Here is a 24,027-nt window from a genome sequence, read left to right as displayed (position 1 = left end):
TGCAGGGGGACTTGGATAAACTGCAGAATTGGGCTGAAAGCTGGCAAATGGAGTTTTCATGCAAATAAGTGTGAGGTCATTCACTTTGAGAAGAATAACAAGCAGCAGAATACTGGGTCAATGGAAAGATTCTTGTTAGTGTGGGCACACAGAGGGATCTTGATGCCCATGTTAATAGATCACATAGGGATTGAGTTCCAGAGCCGTAATGTCATGCTGCAACTGTACAAAACGCTAGTGCGGCCTCACTTGGAGCATTGTGTACAGTTCTGGTCGCCCCATTGCAAGAAGGATATGGAAGCATTGGAAAAGGTGCAGAAGAGATTTACCAGGATGTTGCCTGGAGTGAAGGTCTATTGAGGAAAGGCTGAGGGATTTGGGCATGTTCTCATTGGAGAGAAGAAGGCTAAGAGGGGATTTAATAGAAACATACAAGATGATCAGAGGATCAGATAGGGTGGACAGTGAGAGTCTTTTTCCTAGGATGATGACGACTGCTTGTACGAGGAAGCATAGCTGCAAATTGAGGGGTGATATATTTAACTAGGAGAAAGTGAAGACTGCAGATGCTGGAGACCAGAGTTGAAAACTTTGGTGCTGGAGAAACAGAGCAGGCCAGGCAGCATCCAAGGAGCAGGATTTAAGACAGATGTCAGAGGCAGATTCTTTATTCAGAGAGTGGTAAGGGTGTGGAATGCCCTGCCTGTCAACTTAGTTAACTCAGCCACATTAGGAGCATTTAAACAGTCCTTGGATAAGCACATGGATGATGATGTAGGGTGATGAGCTTAGATTAGTTCACAGGTTGGCGCAGCATCGAGAGCTGAAGGGCCTGTTCTGCACTGTATTGTTCTATGTCTATGTAATGTCAAGGGTGGTCACTCTCATCTTACCTTTGGAATTTAGCTCTTTTGCCCATATTTGAACAAAGGCTGTAATGAGCCTTGATGGAACCCAAACTGAGTGTCACTGAGCAGGTTATTCGTAAACAAAGGCTGCACTGTTGATGAGACCTTTCATCACTTTACTGAACAGTTGGAGATTAGAAAAAAGTGACCCAGGCACTGGCTGTCAAAGGACTGTGCTAACATCTTGTGCTACGAAGCAGCTCTTGCTTAGCAATCACCTGTTCACTTAATTTCATGCTCGGTTGTGTTCCTCAAGGGTCTTTCACCTCATACAACTTGGTCTACACATGGACAAAGAGTTGCTCTCAAGAGATGAATGCTATAGAGATTAGATTAGATTAGATTACAGTGTGGAAACAGGCCCTTTGGCCCAACAAGTCCACACCGACCCGCCGAAGCGCAACCCACCCATACCCCTGCATTTACCCCTTACCTAACACTACGGGCAATTTAGCATGGCCAATTCACCTGACCTGCACATCTTTGGACTGTGGAAGGAAACCGGAGCACCTGGAGGAAACCCACGCAGACACGGGGAGAACGTGCAAACTCCACACAGTCAGTCGCCTGAGGCGGGAATTGAACCCAGGTGTCAGGCACTGCGAGGCAGCAGTGCTAACCACTGTGCCATCATGCCACCCTTAAAGAGGAACTGGTGTTGGACTGGGATGGATGGAGATAAAAATTACACAATACTGATGGGACAGTGATTGGTCAAGTTGACTTGTCCTGTGTTTTGGGCACAGTACATATTTGGGAAAGTGTCATGCAATTGAAATGGTATATCATTTCCTATAAATTCTGTGTCTTATGATCCTGTTCCACAGCTACTTGATGAAGGAGCAGCACTCTGAAAGCCAGTGCTTCCAAGTAAACCTGTAAGACAATAGCTTGGTGTTCTGTAATTTTTACGTTCATCCGTCTCAGTCCAACACTGGTTCCTCCATATTATTCATCTCTTGAGATCTCCTCTTTGTCCATGTGTGGACCAAGCTGTATGAGGTGAGTTGCTGAATGGCCCTTGAGGAACACAACTGAGCATTAAATTAAGTGAACAGGTGATTGCTAAGCAAGAGCTGCTTCGTAGCACAAGATGTTGACACAGTCCTTTGACAGCCAAGTGCCTGGGTCACTTTTCTCTAATCTCCAACTGTTCATAGTTAATCAAACCTTTCCAGTCCACTGTGTGTGGGGTCTTATTACACGACTGATATCTTTTCATAAATATTTTATTCTTACAGTCTATGGGAAAATAGTATAAATGTTCAAAAATTAGTCATTCTGTGGACGGTTGTAGCAAGACATCCTTGTTCTTACTTGAATCCTCTCACAATGAAATCCAACATACCATATGCCTTCTTCACTGCCTGTACACTGCATGCTTACCTTCAGCGATTGATAAATGAGGACATCCAGATCTCAATGCAACTCTCTCTTTCTCAATCATTGCTTACCTTCATGATGATGGTTTGAATTTTCCCACAGTCTTTTCCCTTCTCTTCCTCTGCCGCTGAGTAAAGAATCTGTCGGGCAGGAATACGTGCATATGCTAAACGCTTGCCATTGCTCAGCATCCAGATAAAGACATCCGGGATTGGTGCTTGTGGCTGAGGAAAGTCCATAGAAATTATTTCAGAATATTCCAAAGTAATTATAGCCAGTAAGTAATCATCTCTGTGATTGGCAATTCAGGAAACCTAGTCTCTCGGAGCTGGAATCTGACACAAATTCCCAAACACACGAATATTTTCAAAGAATGTACTGAAGAAGGGCTTATGCCCGAAACGTCGATTCTCCTGCTCCTTGGATGTTGTCTGACCTGCTGCACTTTTCCAGCAACACATTTTTCAGCTCTGATCTCCAGCATCTACAGTCCTCACATTCTCCCAGCAAGAATGTTCCAGACTCGGTACTACTAGAACTTTCGTAGTCTACAGTGTTAGAAATGTTCTGGGCTACACAGTTTTCAGAATACTCCCAAACATATGCTGCCAAGGAGTTGAACACATGGCTACAGGGATGGTGCAGGAGAGAGGGTTTTGGATTCCTGGATAATTGGAGCTCTTTCTGGGATAGGTGGGACCTCTATAAACAGGATGGTCTTCACCTGAACCATAGAGGTACTGATATCCTGGGGAGGAATTTCCTAATGCTGTTTGGGTGGGTTTAAACTAATTCAGCAGGGGAATGGGAACCGAAATTGTAGTTCGTGTATATGGGTAGATGAGAGCAGTGAAGTCAGAACTAAGATATCAAGATCACAAGAAAACACCAGCTGGCAACAAGTTGGTTTGAAGTGTGTCTACTTCAACGCCAGGAGTATCTGGAATAAGATGGGTGAACTTGCAACATGGGTTGGTACCTGGGATTTCGATATTGTAGCAATTTCAGAGACATGGGTACAGTGGGGATAGGAATGATCATTGCAGGTTCCGGGATTTAGATGTTTCAGTAAGAACAGTGGCACAGTGGGCGGCACGGTGGCACTCATGGGCGGCACGGTGGCACTCATGGGTGGCACGGTGGCACAGTGGTTAGCATTGCTGCCTCACAGCGCCAGAGACCTGGGTTCAATTCCCGCCTCAGGCAACTAACTGTGTGACGTTTGCACGTTCTCTCCGTGTCTGCGTGGGTTTCCTCTGGGTGCTCCGGTTTCCTCCCACAGTCCAAAGGTGTGCGGGTCAGGTGAATTGGCCATGCTAAGTTGCCCATAGTGTTAGGTAAGGGGTAAATGTAGGGGTATGGGTGGGTTGCGCTTTGGCGGGTCAGTGTGGACTTGTTGGGCCGAAGGGCCTGTTTTCACACTGTAAGTAATTTAATCTGAAAAAAACAGAGAAAGTGGTAAAAGAGGGAGTAGTGTGGCACTGTTAGTCAAGGACAGTATTACAGTTGCAGAAAGAATCTTTGAGGACTCCTCTACTGAGGTAGTATGGGGCTGAGATTAGAAACAGGACGAAGAGGTTATCCCCTTGAGAGTTTTCTATCGGCCTCCAAATAGTTTCAGAGATGTAGAGGATAGGATTGCAAAGGTGATCCTCAATAGGAGTGAGAACGATTGGGTAGTTGTTACGGGGTACTTTAACTTTCCAAATATTGACTGGAAATACTATAGTTCAAGTAATTTAGATGGATTAATTTTTGTCCAATGTGTGTAGCAGGGTTTCCTGACACTATGTAGACAGATCAACAAAGGCGAGGTCACATTAGATTTGGTACTGGGTAATGAACCCGGCCAGGTGTTAGATTTGGAGATTGGTGAGCATTTTGGTGATACTGACCACCATTCGGTTATGTTTACTTTTGTAATGGAAAGGGATAGGTATATACCTCAGGGCAAGTTAGAGCTGGGGGAAAGGTAATAATGTTGCAATTAGGCAAGTTTAAGTATGCATAGGATGGAGAAGGAAACTGCAGGGGATGGGCACAATTGAAATGTGCAGCATATTCAAGGACCAGCTACTGCAGGTCCTTGACAAGTATATACTGGTTAGGCAGGGAAGAAGCTGTCGAGCGTGGGAGCCATGGTTTACTAAGGAAGTTGAACCTCTTGTCGAGAGGACGAAGAAGACCTATGTTAGGATGAGATGTTATGGCTCAATTAGGGCACTTGAGAGTTACAAATTAGCCAAGAAAGACCTAAAGAGAGCTAAGAAGAGTTAGGAGGGGACATGAAAAGTCATTGGCAGATATGATCAAGTAAAACCCTACAGCTATATCAGGAATAAAAGAATGACTAGACTAAGATTAGGGCCAATCAAGCATTAAACCTTCCTCCATTTAGAAAATAGTCTCTGCCTCTATTCTTCCTACCAAAGTCCATAAACGCATGCTTCGCCACATTGTATTTCATCTATTTCTTTGCCCACTCTCCTAACCTGTCCAAGTCTTTCTGCAGCATCCCCACTTCCTCAACACTACTTGCCTCAACACCTGTCTTTGTGTAAGCTGTACAGTTAGCAACAATGTGCTTAGTTCTTTCATCCACTTGTTAATGTATAATGTGAATAGTTGTGGTCCCAACACTGGCCCCAGTGGAACTCCATTAGTCACTGGTGGCCATCCTGAAAAAGACCGCTTTATCCCCATTGTCTGTCTTCCGTCAGTCAGCCAGTCCTCTATCCATACCTTGCCCTAAACATCATGGGCTCTTAATCTTCTATTTAGCAGCCTCCTGTGCAGCACCTTGTTAAAGGCTGTCTGGAAATCTAAATAGATCATGTGCACCGACTCTTCAGTGTCTAACTTGCTCATTGCTCCTCAAAGAATTCTATTAGATTTGTCAGTCATGACCTCCATTTGATGAAGCTGTATTGACTCCTTTACCATGTACTTCCAAAGACTCTGCAATCTACATAGAACATAGAATATTACAGCGCAGTACTGGCCCTTCAGCCCTCACTGTTGCGCCGACCTGTAAAACCAATCTGAAGCCCATCTAACCTAAGCTATTCCATTATCATCCATATGTTTATCCAATAACCATTTAATGTTGGCGAGTCTGCGACTGTTGCAGGAAGGACATGCCACGCCCTCACTATTCTCTGAGTAAAGAACATACCTCTGACATTTGTCCTATACATATCACCCCTCAATTTAAAGCTATATCTCCTCGTGCTAGCCATCACCATCCGATAAAAAAACACCCTCACTGTCCATCCTATCTAACCCTCTGATCATCTTCTATGTTTCTATTAAGTCACCTCCTAACCTTCTCTCTAACAGAAACTGCCTCAAGTTCCTCAGTCTTTCGTCATAAGACCTTCCCTCCATATCAGGCAACATCCTGTGCATCCTTTTCAATGCATCCACATCCTTCCTATAAAGCGGCGATCAGAACTGCACGCAATATCTCCAACTGCGGCTGCACCAGAGCTTTGTACAGCTGCAACATGACCTCACAGCTCTGAAATTCAATCCCTCTATCAATTAAACCAAACACACCGTATACCTTTTTAACAACCCTATCAACCTGGGTGGCAACTTTCACAGATCTATGTACATGCACACCGAAATCTCTCTGCTCATTCAAACTGCCAAGAATCTTACCATTAGGCCCAGTACTCTGTGCTCCTGTTACTCCTTCCAAAGTGAATGACATCACACTTTTCCACATTAAACTCCATTTGTCAAATCTCAGCTCAGCTCTGCAGCTTATCCATGTCACCTGCACATCTGCAACCTGCAACATCTTTCTGTACTTATTCTACCGACCTTAGTGTCATCCGTAAATTTACTCACCCATTCTTCTACGCCCTCATCCAGGTCATTTATAAAAATTTCAAACAGCAATGGGCCCAAAACAGATCCTTGCGGTACACCACAATTAAGTGAATCCAGGATGAACATTTCCTGTGTATCATCACCCTCTGTCTTCTTTCAGCAAGCCAATGTCTGATCCAAACCGCTAAATTACTCTCAATTCCATGCCTCCATATTTTCTGCAATGGCTTACCATGCCCTTACCAGTCTCTGAGTACAGAACCTGCCTCTGAGATCTGTCTTAAATTTATCACTCCTCAATTTGTAGTTATGCCCCCTCGTACAAGCTGATGTCATCATCCTAGGATCTAATCTTCTGATCATCTTGTATGTCTCTATCAAATCTCCTCTTAGCCTTCTTCTTTCCAATGAGAATACACCAAAGTCTCTCAGCCTTTCCTCATAAGAGCTTCCCTCCAGACCAGGCAACATCCTGGTAAATCTCCTCTACACCTTTTCAAATTCTTCCACATACTTCTTGTAATGGTGCGACCAGAACTGTACACAATACTCCAAGGGAGGCCGCACTAGCGTTTTCTATAGTTAAAGCATGATATTGCGGCTCTGGAACTCAATCCCTCTACGAAAGAAACCTAACACACGTGTGCCTTCTTCACAGCAATATCAACTTAGGTGGCAACTTTCAGGGATCAATGTGCATGGACTCCAAGATCCCTCAGAGCATCCACACAACCAAGAATCTTTCCATTGACCCAGTACTCTGCCTTCCTGTTATTTTTCTCAAAGTGAATCACCTCACATTTAGCTGCATTGAACTCCATTTGCCACCTCTCAGCCCAATTCTGTAGTTTTTCCAAGCCCCCTGCAACTTGCAACATTCGTCCACACTGTTCACCATTCCACCGACTTTAGTGTCATCTGCAAACATACTAACCCATCCACCTATGCCTGCATCTAAGTCATTTATAAAAATGACAAACAGCAGTGGTCCCAAAACAGATCCTTGTAGCACACCACTAGTAACCAGACTCCAGGCTGAATATTTTCCATCAACCACCTCACGCTGCCTTCTTTCAGAAAGCCAGTTTCTAATCCAAACTGCTAAATCACCCTCAATCCCATGCCTTTGCATTTTCTCCAACAACCTACCATGTGGAACCTTATCAAAGGCTTTACTGAAGTCCATGTACACCACATCAACTACCCTCATCACATGTTTGGTCACCTTCTCAAAATACTCAATGATTTGCCCTTGACAAAACCATGTTAAATATCTGAAATCAAATTGCTGCTTGCTAGATGATTATAAATCCTATCTCTTATTATCCTTTCCAAATCCTTTCCTACAGTATAAGTGAGGCTCACTGGTCTATAATTAACTGGGTCATCTCTACTGCCCTTCTTAAACAAGGGCACAACAGTTGCAATCCTCCAGTCCTCTGGTACTAAACCGGTATACAATGACGATATAAAGATTAAAGCTAAAGGCTCCGCTATCTCCTCCCTAGCTTCCCAGAGAATCCTCAGATATATCCCATCCAGCCCAGGAGACTTGTCTACTTTCACTCCTTCTAGAATTGTTAACACCTCTTCGTAACCAACCTCGATCCTTTCTAGTCTAATTTCATGTATCTCATTCTTTTCCACAATATTCTCCTTTTCTTGACTGAAGACTGATGAGAAATATTCATTTAGCACCTCTCTGATCTCCACAGGGTCTACTCTCAACTTCTTAGTTCTGTGTTTGACTGGTCCTATTCTTACCCTTGTCATCCTTTTATTCCTCACATACCTATAGAAAGCTTTAGGGTTCTCCTTTATTCTACCTGTTAAAGACAGGTCATATCCTCTCTTTGCTCTTCTTAACTCTCTCTTCAAATCCTTCCTAGATAAACTGTAACTCTCCATCGCCTTATCTGAACCATCTCGTCTCATCATCTCTTCTTCCACTTAACAACAGAAGCACTTTGTTAGTAAACCACGGTTCCCTTACCTTATCACTTCCTCTCTGCCTGACTGGAACATACCTATCAAGGACACGCAATATCAGTTCCTTAAACTAGCTCCTCACTTCATTTGTCCCCATCCTCTGCATTTTGCTACCCCCATTCTACACATCCTGAGTCTTGCCTAATAGTATTATAATTGCCCTTCTCACATCTCTAACTCTTGCCCTGTGGCATGTACCTATCCCTTTCCATTGATAAACTAAACGTAACTGAATTATGGTCACTCTCTCCAAAGTACTCACCTACCACTAAATCAAAAAACTGGCCCGGTTTATAACCAAGCACCAGATCCAGTGCGGCCTCCCCTCTTGTCAGCCCTTCGATATACTATGTCAGGAAACCCTCCTGCACACATTGGACAAAAACTGATCCATCCAATGTACTTGAGTTATAGCATTTCCAGTCAATGTTGGGAAAGTTAAAGTCTCCCATAATGACCATCCTGTTCCTTTCACTCCTACCCAGAATCATTTTGCTAATCCTCTCCTCCACCTCCCTGGAACTCTGTGGAGGCCTTTAAAGTGTGACCTCTCCTCTCCTGTTTCTAACCTCAGCCCATACTACCTCAGTAGATGAGTCCTCGTCAAAAGTTCTTTCAGTCACCATTATACTACCCTTGACTAAAAAGGCCACACCTCCTCCTCTTTTACTGCCTTGCCAGTTCTTAATAAAAGATCTAAACGCTGGAACCTGTAACATCCATTCCTCACCCTGCTCTATCCATGTCTCCGAAATGGCCGCAACATCAAAGTCCCAGGTATCTATCCATGCTGCAAGCTCACCTACCTTATTTCGAATACTTCTGGCATTGAAGAAGACACACTTCAAACCAGCTTGCTGTCTGTCAGCACATTCCTGTGACCCTGAAATCCTGTCCATTTCCTCCCTACTCTCATCCTCCTGTGCACTGCAACTACACATCAGGTTCCCATCTCCCTGCTGAGCTAGTTTAATTCACACTAGCGAATTTATACCCAGGATATTAGTACCCCTCTGGTTCAAGTGAATTTCGTCCTATTTGTAGAGGTCATCCACCATTTGGTCACCTCCTCAATAAACTCAACAAGGTTTGTGAGGCACAACCTACCCTTCACAAAACTGTGTTGAATATCCCTAATCAAATTATTCCTTTCTCAATTATTATAAATCCTATCTCTTATAATCCTTTCCAAACCTTTACCCACAACCGAAGTAAGGCTCAGTGGTCTATAATTACCAGGGTTGTCTCTACTCCCCTTTTTGAACAAGAGGACAACATTTGCTATTCCCTGAGTTCTAGCACTATTCCTGTAGATGATGACAATATTAAGATCAGAGCCAAAGGCTCTGCAATCTCCTCCCTAAATTCCCAGAGAATCCTAGGGTAAATCCCATGTGGGCTGGGGAGTTATCTATTTTCACACTTTCCAGAATTGCTCACACCTCCTCCTTATGAACCTCAATCTCTTCTGGACTATTAGCCTGTATCTCAGTATTCTCCTCGATGATGTGTCTTTTTCCTGTGTGATCACTGATGAAAAATATTCATTTAGTGCCTCTCCTATCTCTTCGGACTCCACGCACAACTTCCCACTACTGTCCTTGAGTGGCCCTAATCTTACTATATTCATTCTTTTATTCCTGATATACCCATAGAAAGCTTGAGGGTTCTCCTTGATCCTGCCTATCAAAGACTTCTCATGTCTCCTCCTGACTTTTCTTATCTCTCTCTTTCTGTCTTTCCTGGCTAACTTGTAACTCTCAAGTATCCTAACTGAGCCTTCACATCCCATCTTTACATAAGCCTCTTTCTTCTACTTGATAAGACATTCAACTTCTTTGGTAAACCATGGTTCCCTCACTTGACCACTTCCTCCCTGCCTGACAGGTACATACTTATCAAGGTCACGCAGTAGCTCTTCCTTGAACAAGCTCCACATTTCAACTGTGCCCATCCCCTGTAGTTTCCTTCCCCATCCCATGTATTCTAAATCTTGCCTAATCGCATCATAATTGCCTTTCCCCCAACTATAACTTTTGCCCTGTGGTATACGCCTAACCCTTTCCATTTCTAAAATATATGTAACTGAATTGTGGTCGCTATCACCAAGTGCTCACCTACCTTCAAATCTAACACCTGGCCTGGTTCATTATCTAGTACTAAATCCAATGTGGCCTCGCTTCTTGTTGGTCTATCTATATATTGTGTCAGGAAATACTCCTGCACACAGTGGACAAAAACTGACCCATCTAAAGTACTCAAACTATAGCATTTCCAGTCAATATTTGGAAAGTTAAAGACCCCGTTACAACTCCCCTGCTACTTTCACTCCTATCCAAAACTATTTTTGCAATCCTTTCCTCTACATCTCTGGAACGTTTTGAAGCTTATAGAAAACTCCAAACAGGGTGACCTCCCCTTTCCTGTTTCTAACCTCAACCCATACTAACTCAGTAGATGAATCCTCATCAAACATCCTTTCAATCACCGTAATACTGTCCTTGACTAACAATGCCACACCACCTCCTCTTTTACCATTTTTTCTGTTCTTGCTGGAACATCTAAATCCCAGAACCTGGAACAATCATTCTTATCTCTACTCTATCCACTACTCTGAAATGGTCACAACATCAAAGTTCTAGGTACTAACCCAGCTGCAAATTCACCCACCTTATTCCGAATGCTCTGGCTTTGAAGTAGACACACTCCAAACCACTTTCCTGCCTGTCGGTACACTCCTGTGATCTTGAAACTTTATTCATGACCTCACTACTCTCAACCCCCTGTGCACTGGAGCTACAATTCAGGTTCCCATCCCCCTGCTGAATGAGTTTAAACCCTCCCGAAGAGCATTCGAAAATTCCATTTCCCACCTCCCCCACCCCCACCCCCATCCTCAGGATATTGGTACCCCTCTGGTTCAGGTGTAGACCATCCATTTGTAGAGGTCCCACCTACCGCAGAATGTGCCTCAATTATCCAGGTATCTGTATCCCTGCCTCCTGCACCATCCCTGTCGCCACGAGTTCAACTCCTCTCTCTCCCTATTCCTTGAATGTTAGCACACGGCATGGGTAACAAAACAGAGACAACAACTCTGCTTGCTACCCGTATCACATCCTGAATGGCTTACCGCTATTCTCAGCATTTTCCCTACCACTGACGTCAGGCTAACCAGCTTCTAATTTCCCATTTTCTCCCTTCATTTTTTTAAAGTGTGGGATTGCGTCAGCTACCCTTCAGTCCATTGGAACTCTTCCAGAATCTATAGAATGCTGGAAAATGATCATCAATGCATCCATTATTTCTAGGGTCACTACCTTAAGTACTCTGGAATGCAGAGCATCAGGCTCTGGGGACTTTTCAGGTTTTAATCCCATCAATTTCCTCAATATATTTCCTGACTAATAAGGACTTCCTTCAGTTTCTCCTTCATGCTCTGTCCACTAGCATTTCCTGAAGATTATTTGTGTCCTCCTTAGTGAAGACAGATCCGAAGTATTTATTCATCTCTTTGTTGTTCATAATGAATTCACCTGATTCTAACTGCAAGGGACCCACATTTGTCTGTATCAGTCTATTTCTCTTCACGTAGAAGAGAAGATTTTACAGTCAGTTTTTATGTTTTCCACAAGCTTATTTGCATATCCTATTCTATTTTTCTTTTCCGAATTAAACTCTTTGTCTCCTCTGCTGAATTTTACATTTCTCTCAGTCCTTGAGTTTGCTGCTATTTTTTGGCCAATTATATGCCTCCTTTTTAGCTTTAACGCTATTCGTGGTTCTCCTTGATAGCCATGGTTGAGCCACCTTCCCTGTTTTACTCTTATTTGAAAAATGCGTTGCTGGAAAAGCGTAGCAGGTCAGGCAGCATCCAAGGAGTAGGAGAATTGATGTTTCAGGCATAAGCCCTTATGCCCAGTAAGGATGTATATTTGCTGAAGTTCACCCATGCGTTCGTTAAATGTCTGCCATTGCCTATCCACCGTCAAGTATCCTCGGCCAATTTATCCTTGCCTCATACCATCAAAGTTAGCTTTCTATAAGCTCAAGATCTTAGTTTCAGATTGAATTGTGTCACTTTCCATCTTATGGAATTCTACCAGATTATGGTCATTTACCCTAAAGGATCTCACACCACAATGTTGTAACTAATCATCCCTCGCTACACAATACCCAAATTTAAGGTGAAAGGGGAAAGATATAAAAAAGACCTGAGGAGCAACCTTTTCCAAAAGAAGGTGATGCATATTTGGAATGAGCTGCCAGAGGAAGTGGTAGAGGTGGATACAAATGTAACATATAAAAGACATTTGGACAGGTAAATGGATAGGAAATGTTTACAGGGATATGGGCCAAATGCAGGCAAATGGGACTAGTTCAGGAAACCTAGTTGGCATGAATGATTGGGTAGCAGGGTCTATTTCCATCCCGTATGACTCTATGATTCTATGAATGGCCTAATTCATCTCCTATATCTTATGGTCTTGAGGTCTCCTTTTTGGAGGAGATAGTGCAGGCCAATATTGGATCAGCCATTGCTGAGGTTGTAGTCAGTGATGAGGCTGCATCTATTGAAAATGACAGTGTCCACCTCCATGACTTTCCTCCTTATATCCTATAATTTCTTCAATTTTACAAGCTGCAGTTAAGATAAACATGTGCCCCTCACTTTCTCCTCTCCTCTCATCACAATTCTAACCCTGTGTCTTTCAGGTACCAAAGTAAAGCAACCTGTTCAGGTAAAGGATGAAGAACAAACAGACAGTAATGGTAAAAACACAGTCACCAGTTCAGATACTGATACTGTGTGGGACAGATTTGAGGTGGGATATGTATGTGATGAAGAATGAAGGATAAGGGAAGCACATACATCAGTTGCGCAGAGATGGAGGTCAGCCACGCTCTGCTCAAGGGGCGGCACAGTGGCTTAGTGGTTAGCACTGCTGCCTCACAGCGCCAGGGACCTGGGTTTGATTCCCGCTTCAGGCAACTGTCTGTGTGGAGTTTGCACATTCTCCCCGTGTCTGCATGAGTTTCCTCTGGGTGTTCCGGTTTCCTCCCACAGTCCAAAGATGTGCAGGTTAGGTGAATTGGCCATGCTAAATTGTCCCATAGTATTAGGTGCATTAGCCAGGGGTAAATGTAGGGAATGGGTCTGGGTGGGTTGCTTTATGGAGGGTCGGTGTGGACTTGGGCCGAAGGGCGTATTTCCATACTGCAGGGAATCTAATCTAATTTCCAAGAGGAAAACTACTCGACGAAGCTGTAGGATTGCAGAATGAAATTCCTCATGCACAGGGAAGCCTACATAATGTTTAACTACAAGCTAACATCCCATTGAACAACTGGAGAAAAATCAAATAGTTGTACATTAATTCCCAGTTTATAATTTTCTGGACAACCTACTGAAATACTCAGATAGTTCATAATTTATCCCAATAGTGATCTCACCTCTTCCACACGCACTTTGATTTTCTCCAGTAGCTTCTGTGCTTCACGGAGTTGCTCCTTTACATTTTTCTTGTTCAATCTCTTCATAATTCTAAGTGCCTGCTTTGCATGGATAATCTGGAAAGTTTTAAATACAAAACATTCTCTGTATCAAAACACGAATATTTTCAGGTTTATTCCTGATGAAGGGCTTAAGCCCAAAACATCAATTCTCCTGCTCCTTGCATGTTGCCCTGACCTGCTGTGATTTTCCAGCAGCACACTCTCGACTATCTTCAGGGTAGTTGAAGTACAGAGAACTAGGCCTGGGTGTGTAAAGGGATTAAATTAAACATGAGATTGTCATGTCAGATCAGTAAAGTGTACCATCTTGCAGTGTCTTTGTAGACATATACTGACCCACTGGGGATTCCAGGACTGACATGGGTCCAGTGAGAAATCCCAGAACTGACACATTGATCAGTGAGGAATCCAGGCACCAACAGTGGCATGGTGTGGATTCCCAGCACCGACACTGATCTAGTGCAGATTCCTGGCACTGACACCAGTCTAGTGGAGAATCATGCTACTGATACTGGACTATTAGAAAATCCCAACATTGACAGTGGCCCAGTTGGAATTCCCAGCACTGACATTGGTCCAGTGGGGAATCCTGATACTGACATTGGTCCAGTGGGGAATCCTGATACTGACACTGGCCCATTGGGGAAACCTAATACTGACATTGGCCCATTGGGGAATCCTGATACTGACATTGGTCCAGTGGGGAATCCTGATACTGACACTGGCCCAGTGGGGAAACCTAATACTGACATTGGCCCATTGGGGAATCCTGATACTGACAATGATATAGCGGGTATTCCCAGCACTGTCAGCATAGATTCCCTTATACTATCAGTGGAACAACTACGAGTCACTTTCATTAATAAATTATTGTCTTCTGTACTGACACGGGCTTAGTGTGGAGTCACTTATAGTGATACTGGCCCAATGTGGAACTGCAGTTCTGTCTCTGGCTAAATACTAACCAAATACTGCCTCCACTAACACTAATCCAATCGTGTATTCCCTCATGGTGATATGTCAGTAACTGAAAGCAAAAGAAAGAACAAACTGCTCCCAATTGAATAAATCTGCTCAAGAATTATAAGTAGCTTCGATATTTTCTAGAAATAGCAAGTCCCCATTCACTCACAATATTATGCTTTAAGGACTTAATCCGACATCTATCCAAATTGTTGGGTCTGCTTGTAGTTTTCTTTTCAGAGTAAATGTGGTATTGCCTAGCACAAAGAAAACAAATAGTCAACTTTAATTTTGTGAGCAAAATAGCATCTCCCAACTGACAACTAGAAAATGATGATAAATGTACTTTTTAATATCTCTAATGGCTTTCATACAATACAGCTTTGTAAAGATTTATAGATGGTAGTGCTTGAGGAATCAGCGTCCACTATGTAGCAAATCAGTTCAGCCATTTCTCCCAGTTTTATACATTAAAGCAGCAATTGGAGATTAGTTGTGACGACTATACAAGATGTAACAATCCCAGAATCATTTAAAATTATTACCAACATCCAGCTGTTGCATGACCCTTCTATCATCCTTACATGATTCTTTTATCACAAAAAGTTGGTTTGCAGGTGCAGGTAATTAAGAAGATAGATGGAATATTGTTCTTCATTACTAAAGGGATGGAGTTTAAAAATAAGGAGGTTATGCTGCAGCTGTACATGTCCTGGTGAGGCCACAACTGGAGTACAGTTTTGGTCTCCTTATTTGAGAAAGGACGTACTGGCACTAGAGGGGGTGCAGAGGATGTTCACTAAGTTGATTCCAGAGTGGAGAGGAGAAATTGAGTGGACTGGGACTATATTCATTGGAATTTAGAAGAATGAAGGGGATCTTACAGAAGCATATAAAATTATGAAGGGAATAGATAAGGTAGAAGCAGGGAGATTGTTTCCATTAGCTAGTGAAATGAGAACTAGCAGGCAGAGCCTCAAAATAAGAGGGAGCAGATTTAGGATTGAATTAAGGAGGAACTTCTTCACCCAAAGGGTTATGAATCTGGAATTCCCTGCCCAGGCTATCCAGTTGAATGTTTTAATAAAGGCAAGGATAGATTTTTCAACAGTAAGGGAATTAAGTGTTATGGTGAGCAAGTGGGTATGTGGAGCTGAGTCAACATAAAGATCAGCCATGATGTTATTAAATTGCAGAGCAGACTCGAGGGACCAGTTGGCCTACTCCTGTAATTTTACTACAAAAATTTGTTTTTCCTTTTTGTATAGTCAACTGTCTATTGTGAAATTATACAATGAAATGATCAAAAATATTGAAAATCTATAGATGAGGGAGTTCAATTTAAAGTAAGGATGAGGATGGATGAAGAATTGGGCTTGACTTTAAACATCTCACCGACTATTCTTGTTGAGAATGCTCCTGATGACATTGACTGTCACCTGATGAAGGAGCGTCGCTCCAAAAGCTGGTGTGCTTCCAATTAAACCTGTTGGACTATAACCTGGTGTTGTGTGATTTTTAACACTGATGACATTGCTATGTTGTAGAAAAATATTTCATCCAAAAACATGGAGTGGAAGAGGATTTTGCATGGTTTTGGGGGCTAAAAGCAGAGCTTGAAACATGGATTTTGAGTTTTTGAAAGAAGAGAGAAAATCAGAAAGACAAAGGGTTTTTCTGGGAGACTTTCAAAGAGCACTGATGTGGTATCAAATGAGTCATCTTTTAATCACACGAGGAGAGGCTGCTCCTCGGAATTGAAGGGTTGAAGAGAGGTTGGGATATACATATGAGGATAACACTAGGTTGTCTTGTAGTGAGATTCCAGACAGAATTGAGGTCAATGCACTTCTAACTAAACATCCTGTCCAGTTTAGCATGTTATATGTGAATACTTGACAGATTCTCACATACGCATTGTTCCATCTTTGTTGAACCTCACTTCAGTGCTCTCTGTATATACAAATTTGAAAGTAGGGGACCAACAAGCAGAACATTTTGGAAAGCAGCCTTTAGGGTAAAAATCATGTGGACCTTTAAAAAATGACTGAGGTAGGAGCAACACGTGTACATTTGGATTGCAATCTGTTCATTAAACAATCTCTATCTGGTCTATCAAGACAGAAAAAAAGCAGAGAATATAAAAATTTTTCTGTAACATCTTGATAGCAGGACTTAGATGTAGGAGACAACTGGAAGTGTACAAATCGTTTTCATTTTACATTGAAAGAAATTGTGACATTATCAGTGGAAGATGCAGAGTAAAAACAAAGGTAGATATTCTGTGTTTGACAACATGATTCTCCTGAAACTAAGGTTTAGAAGAAATCTTTTCCAGGAGAGAGTGCATTCTGTATCCTCAGAGAATCTGGTCATAGAACTGATGACAGGAAAAGAAGGTTCTGGGTTTTTGTGAAAATAAAGTCTGATGCATGGACAAAGATTCTGGTACTGTTTCTATGTATAATATATAAAGATGATAAAGCAAAGAAAGACCTGCATCCAGCAACAAACTCATTCAAGATTTGTTGAAGTTGAATGTGTGCATCTGACTTTGGTCTCTTTATCATGTGATCCACTTCATCAAGACCATCCTCCTGAAAAAGGATGAAGAAATTGGACAATTAATCATTACTGCTCTTTCATGATTCTGAATTTGAAACATTAAATAGTGCCTAACATTTTCTTTCTTTAAAAACAGCAGATCATTTCAATTTCATGATTTTTAAATCACTCTCCTGTTGTTAGCTATTTACACTGAGTAAACAGTAGCTCATTGACTGATCAACCTTTGGGTAGACTCCATGCTGTGTAAGTTAAACAAATTTAAAAATCACACAACACCAGGTTATAGTTCAACAGGAATTGGAAGCACTAGCTTTCGGAGCGCTGCTCCTTCATCAGGTGGTTGTGGAGGACACAATTGTAAGACACGGAATTTATAGCAAAAGTTTACAGTGTGCTAAAGCTTCCTGATGAAGGGCTTATGCCCAAAACGCGATCATCCTGTTCCTCGGATGCTGCCTGACTGTCCCACAATACCACCCCACTGTGATGGTATGTTGCCCGCAGTCTGAACAGAGAGACATTTAGCAGTTCCAGCAGAACTATCATTCCATAATGGGCAAGCAGGCAATGACAAGAGCAAAGAAGCCCAGCGCTGAAAATGTGTTGCTGGAAAAGCACAGCAGGTCAGGCAGCGTCCAAGGAGCAGGAGAATTGACGTTTCGGGCATGAGCCCTTCTTCAGGAATGGCGTTTTTACAGGGGGCAGGGTGGGAAGAGGTGTAGTCTAGGTAGCTGTGGGAGTCGCTACCACAAAGAAGCCCAGACCCAGGTTCAAGTCAGGAACTGATTGGGCACCTTAGGGAGGAGACAAGGGCATTAAGAAAGCTAGGTGGGAAGGCACAAAGTTGGGGGGTGTGCTATCTTGTGGTAGGAGAGCTTGTGGTATACCCAGAACATTGCTCCAAAAGGATAATGCAAAACTCCAATTCCCACTTCTGCCTCTAAGGTGATGAAAAAGTGAACTTGCCACTATCACCTTCCAGTCCTAGCCAACCACATTATGGCAATGTAACTGCCTTGTTAGCTAACTTAAGTAGCCGGTAATGATTTTTTTCAAAATTGTGGGAGTGGCCTTTAATTTTGGAGCCCCCTACCTATGTGGGAGAATTGTTCGATTCGTGGCAGTCATTTTGTCACATATGAAAAGCCTGGAAACCATTTTGGATCTCATCCTATTGCCTGCTTGCAAAAAGTTAAAAATCACACAACAGCAGGTTGTAGTCCAACAGGTTTAATTGGGAGCACTAGCACAGCACTAGCTACCTGATGAAGGAGCGTCGCTCCAAAAGCTAGTGCTTCCAATTAAAGCTATTGGACTATAACCTGGTATTGTGTGATTTTTAACTTTTTGCAAGCAGGCACTAGGATGAGATCCAAAATAGTTTCCAGGCTTGTTCCTGAAGAAGGGTTTATGCCCGAAACATCGAATCTCCTGTTCCTTGGAAGCTGCCTGACCTGCTGCGCTTTTCCAGCAACACATTTTCAGCTATAACCTGGTATTGTGTGATTTTCAACTTTGTACACCCCAGTCCAACACCAGTATCTCCAAATCACGCTTGCAGAAAGCCTGGTATTTCCCATGCCCAGCTAAAATGATTGGCCTTGCAGCAGTACTGATCCCTGATAAACAAATTCTTCTCTCTGCATGGAGCAATTCCTCTCTTTGCAAGGACCTATTGTATACTAACACCTGCTTATCAGCTACTAAACGACACTGTCCAAACATTACGTGACTGAAGCTAATGATGGTGCCTAGCTTCTCATTATCTTGCAATTAACAGTTTGCCAATTGTTAAACGATTATAACCTATATAATCGCACACCCCTCTGTACCTCGCCTTCTGACCTTTTGGTTGACTTGTCTTTCCCCGGGAGCTCATGAATAAACCAGTCAATACTAAAGGCTTTTGTGTAGCGTGTTACTTTTAAATTGGACCACTCCAAGCGAGTCACCAACTGCATAATTTATTTCCATCCCCAACAACCTACCTTAATATGGATCCAACTTTCACCAAAAGTTTTTGATGGATAAGAAGAGGGAGACAAGAGGAAAATGGGTTTGGCCTTGAGTTTCTCTAACTTTGAGCTGCACGAACACCAGGGGTCAAATGAGTTTTTTCCGTGTTGGAACAGCCCTGCCCATGTGGTCAGTATCACCAGTTGCTGGAGACTTTGGGAAACCCTTGCCACAAACATTAGAGAACCCCCTTAACTAGAACAAAGAAAATTTACAGCCCAGGAACCGGCCCTTCGGTCCTCCAAACCTGAGTCGATCCAAATGTACTGTCTAAACCTGTCAGTCAATTCCTAAGCATTTGTATCCCTCTACTCCTTCCTACTCACGCATTTATCCAGATGCATCTTAAATTAATCTCCCGTGCCTGCCTCTACCACCTCTGCTGGCAATGCGTTGCAAACGCCCACCGCCTTCTGTGTGAAGTACTTATCGTGTGTATCCCCCTTAAACTTTTCACCTCTCACCTTAAACGTGTGACCTCTCATTATTGAATCCTTCACCCTGGGAAAAAGCTTGTTTCTATCCACCCTGTCTATACCCTTCATGATTTTATAAACCTCAATCAGGTCCCTCCTCAGTCTCCTTTTTTCTAATGAAAATAAACCTAATCTACTCAACCTTTCTTCATAGTAGCACCTTCCATACCAGGCAACATCCTCGTAAACCTTCTCTGTACCTTCTCCAAAGCGTCCACATCCTTTTGGTAATGTCATGACCAGAACTGTACACAGTATTTCAAATGCGGCCGAACCAATGTCTTGTACAATTTTAACATGACTTGCCAGCTCTTATACTCAATACCCCGTCCAATGAAGGCAAGCATACTATATACCTTCTTGACCACTCTATCCACCTGTGCATCAACCTTCAGGGTACAATGGACCTGCACTCCCAGATCTCTCTGCACATCAACTTTTCCCAAGATTCATTATATAATTCGCTCTAGAACTAGTCTTGCCTAAATACATCACTTCACATTTTTCTGGATTGAAAACCATCTGCTACTTTTCTGCCCAACTCTCCAGTCTATCTATATCCTCCTGTATTCTCTGATAGTCCCTTATGCTTTCTGCTACTCCACCAATCTTCATGTCATCCGCAAACTTGCTGATCATACCAATAGTGCCCTTTTCCACATCATTTATGTATATCACAAACAACAGTGGCCCTAACACTGACCCCTGTGGAACACCACTGGTCACCTTTGTCCATCTCGAGAAACTCCCTTCAACTTCTGTCTCCAGTTGCTCAACCAGTTCTTTATCCACCTAGCTAGAACACCCTGCACACTATATGGCTTCACTTTCTCCATTAGTCTACAATGGGAACCTTATCAAATGCCTTACTAAAATCAATGGATATGACATCAACAGCCCTTTCTTCATCTATCAACTTGGTCACTTCCTCGAAGAACTCGATTAAGTTGGTAAGGCACGATCTCCTCCGCACAAAACTATGTTGCCTATCACTGATAAGCCCATTCATTTCTAAATATAAATAAATCCTATCCCTCAGTACCCTCTCCAGCAACTTTCCCACCACTGACATCAGGCTCACTGATCTGTAGTTACCCGGAATATCCCTACTGTCCTTCTTGTACAGGAGGACAACATGAGCAATCCTCCAGTCCTCCGGCACCTCACTTGTATTTAAGGATGTCACAAAGATATCTGTCAGGGCCCCAGCTATTTCCTCTCTCGCCTCCCTCAGCAACCTGGGATAGATCCCATTTGGTCCTGGGGATTTGTCAACCTTAATAACCTCTAGCCTACCCAACACATCTTCCCTATCTCATCAAACTTCTATCTCTAATCTCAACATTCATCATGTTTCTCTCCTCAGTGAACACTGATGCGAAGTAATCATTCAGAATCTCACCCATCCTCCCAGTGCTTACCAATATCACAGATCCTGTGACTTGTTTCTCACTTCTCCTCCCCAATGTGTTATCATTGCTTTGTTTAGGCTGGATTTTAGTTTATTCATTCATAGGACGCAAGTGTTGCTGACTAGTCCAGCATCTATTGCCCATCTCTAACTTGCCCAGAAGGCAGTTAAGAGTCAATCACATGACTATTAGTCTGGGGTCACATGGAGGTCAGACCAGCTAAGGATGGCAGATTTCTTTCCCTAAAGGTTTTTACAATTCACAAAGGTTACATGATTGCCACCCATCTGCCATGGTGGAATTTAACCATATGTACCCAGAACGTTAGCCTGGGGTTTGAACTATTACACCACTGACACTACCATGATGTCAACTCCTGCCTGTATTCAACCACAAACACCAAATTAAATTTATGAATATGTCCAAAGTTCCCAAATTGGGCTGAGTGGCCAGTTCAGTGAATAACTGATACAGTCGATGCTGTTTTGACGCATGTTTCTTCAAAGTGAATTGGCTTTGACGCGATTGAAGAATTTAGACCATTATTTGTGAAACATGAACTTTCTTTACCTGTATTGACTGTAATGCGATTCTGGCCCCATTAGTTTAAATGGTGTGGCTATTGCATGATTTTCTTATAACGCATGATTGCACAAGAATGCAACAATTGCATTATATTAGAACCAACCGTAAGAATTTTCATTGAAGCTTATTTCCTTTTTCTCAACATGATCTCACACCAAGTCAAATAAATGTGCAGTCTTAGTAATGTACCTACCAGTCTTTCTGCTATCTTTGCAAGGAGATTGGAATTATACAAGCGCCAGGAATAGTCTTCCCAAGAACTCCATACATACACACACGGTTTCTCATACAGATATGGAATACAACAATATGACCTGGAACACAGCAAATACAAGAAAACGGATATGTAAATAAGAAAAATTGACCCATGTGTTAACTTAAGGGATGCAATGATTTCCACATCTACCGTTTTCATGATACATCTGATCTACAATAACTGGTAATCACCGCCAACAACAACAATTAACATTCAAAAATATCACCAGGTACTTCAAAGGAGTATTACCAAACAAACTTTGACATTGAACCAGAAGCAGAGATCTTAAGACTAACGAGCAAAAGCTCGGCTAGAAATGTAAATTTGCATCTTCCCAAAATGGTTACAACACAAGAGGCTAACTGGTTCATTTCTTTGCTGGGGTCTCAAAGAGTCTCTCACCCAGTGTCATTCCATCACCTTCTCCCCATTCCTCTGCATATCCTTTCCTTCAGATAACAATCAAATTCCATTTTCAATGCCTCCACTCACTCTCTGAAAATACATTCCAGAATGAAAACAAAAAATGCTGAAAATCACAGCGGATCAAGCTGCATCCGTGGAGGGAAGGCAGCCAAAGTTTCAAGTCTAGATGGCTCTTTATCAGAGCTTGCTCTCTCTCTCTCCATAGATGCTATCTGACCCATTGTAATTTCCAGATTTTTTAAGTACAGATTCCAGCATCTGAAGTAATTTGCTCTTGCTACTAGATTTCAGACTTTAACCACTTCATAAGATCACAAGACATAGAAGCAGAAGTACGTCATTCAGCCCATCTAGTCTGTTCCACCATACAATGAGATTATGGCTGATCAGATAATCCTCAACTCCAGTTTGCTACCTTATCCCTATAATCCTTGATTCCCTTACTGATTAAAAATCTGTCTATCTCAGCCTTGGATATATTTAATGACCCAGCCTCAACAGTCCTTTGAGGTAAAGAATTCCACAGATTGACTATCCTCTGAGAGAAGAAATTCCTCCTCATCTCTATGTTCAAAATGGCAATTCTTTATTCTGAGATTGTGCTCTCTGGTCCTCGGCTTTCCCACATGAGAAAACAACCTCTCTGAATCTACCCATTCAAGTCCCCTAACAATCCTGTATGTTTCAATAAGGTCACTTCTAATTCTTCTCAATTCCAATGAATTGGAATTCCACAGGCCCAATCTAGAGTCATCGAGGCATATAGCATGGAAACAGATCCTTCAGTCCAACCCGTCCACAACAACATCCCAATCTGACCCAATTCCATTTGCCAGTATTTGACCAATATTCCTCTAAATCCTTCCAATTTACTCTCCACATACAACATTCCCTCCATACCCAATATCAGCCTAGTTAACATTCCCTGTGCTGCCTCTAGCTTAAGAAAGCTTTCCACCTTTACTGTTCACAGTTTGCCAGCTGTGGTCTAATTACAGTACTGCCTTGTATAGTTTTAGTAATACTTAATGATTTTTATATTCAATTCCCCTTGAAATAAAGGATATCATTCTAATTACCTTCCTATTACCCATTGAATTTGGATGCTCAGCCTTGGATATATTTAATGACCCAGCCTCAACAGTCCTTTGAGGTAAAGAATTCCACAGATTGACTATCCTCTGAGAGAAGAAATTCCTCCTCATCTCTATGTTCAAAATGGCAATTCTTTATTCTGAGATTGTGCTCTCTGGTCCTCGGCTTTCCCACATGAGAAAACAACCTCTCTGAATCTACCCATTCAAGTCCCCTAACAATCCTGTATGTTTCAATAAGGTCACTTCTAATTCTTCTCAATTCCAATGAATTGGAATTCCACAGTATTTGACCAATATTCCTCTAAATCCTTCCAATTTACTCTCCACATACAACATTCCCTCCATACCCAATATCAGCCTAGTTAACATTCCCTGTGCTGCCTCTAGCTTAAGAAAGCTTTCCACCTTTACTGTTCACAGTTTGCCAGCTGTGGTCTAATTACAGTACTGCCTTGTATAGTTTTAGTAATACTTAATGATTTTTATATTCAATTCCCCTTGAAATAAAGGATATCATTCTAATTACCTTCCTATTACCCATTGAATTTGGATGCTCAGCCTTGGATATATTTAATGACCCAGCCTCAACAGTCC

At 42.4% G+C, this 24,027-nt stretch overlaps 1 protein-coding gene across 2 annotated transcripts in view; it reads right to left on the bottom strand.

Annotated features, from left to right (window-relative positions):
- The window catches only part of fer1l4 (fer-1 like family member 4), a 355,704-nt gene that overhangs the window by 233,494 nt on the left and 98,183 nt on the right, over nucleotides 1–24,027 (bottom strand). For both annotated transcript variants that reach the window (XM_060836605.1, XM_060836606.1), the window contains exons 15-19: nucleotides 21,848–21,968; nucleotides 17,094–17,194; nucleotides 14,767–14,854; nucleotides 13,572–13,688; nucleotides 2,363–2,515 (exon numbers count right to left, since the gene is read on the bottom strand). In XM_060836605.1, the coding sequence (XP_060692588.1) occupies nucleotides 2,363–2,515; nucleotides 13,572–13,688; nucleotides 14,767–14,854; nucleotides 17,094–17,194; nucleotides 21,848–21,968 (580 nt within the window). The remainder of the gene's footprint in view (nucleotides 1–2,362; nucleotides 2,516–13,571; nucleotides 13,689–14,766; nucleotides 14,855–17,093; nucleotides 17,195–21,847; nucleotides 21,969–24,027) is intronic.

The sequence above is a fragment of the Hemiscyllium ocellatum genome, chromosome 15 (assembly GCF_020745735.1).
Source record: "Hemiscyllium ocellatum isolate sHemOce1 chromosome 15, sHemOce1.pat.X.cur, whole genome shotgun sequence".
NCBI classification, from domain to species: domain Eukaryota; kingdom Metazoa; phylum Chordata; class Chondrichthyes; order Orectolobiformes; family Hemiscylliidae; genus Hemiscyllium; species Hemiscyllium ocellatum.
Note: the sequence above shows the minus strand (reverse complement) of the source record. Positions and strands in the feature narration are given on the sequence as shown.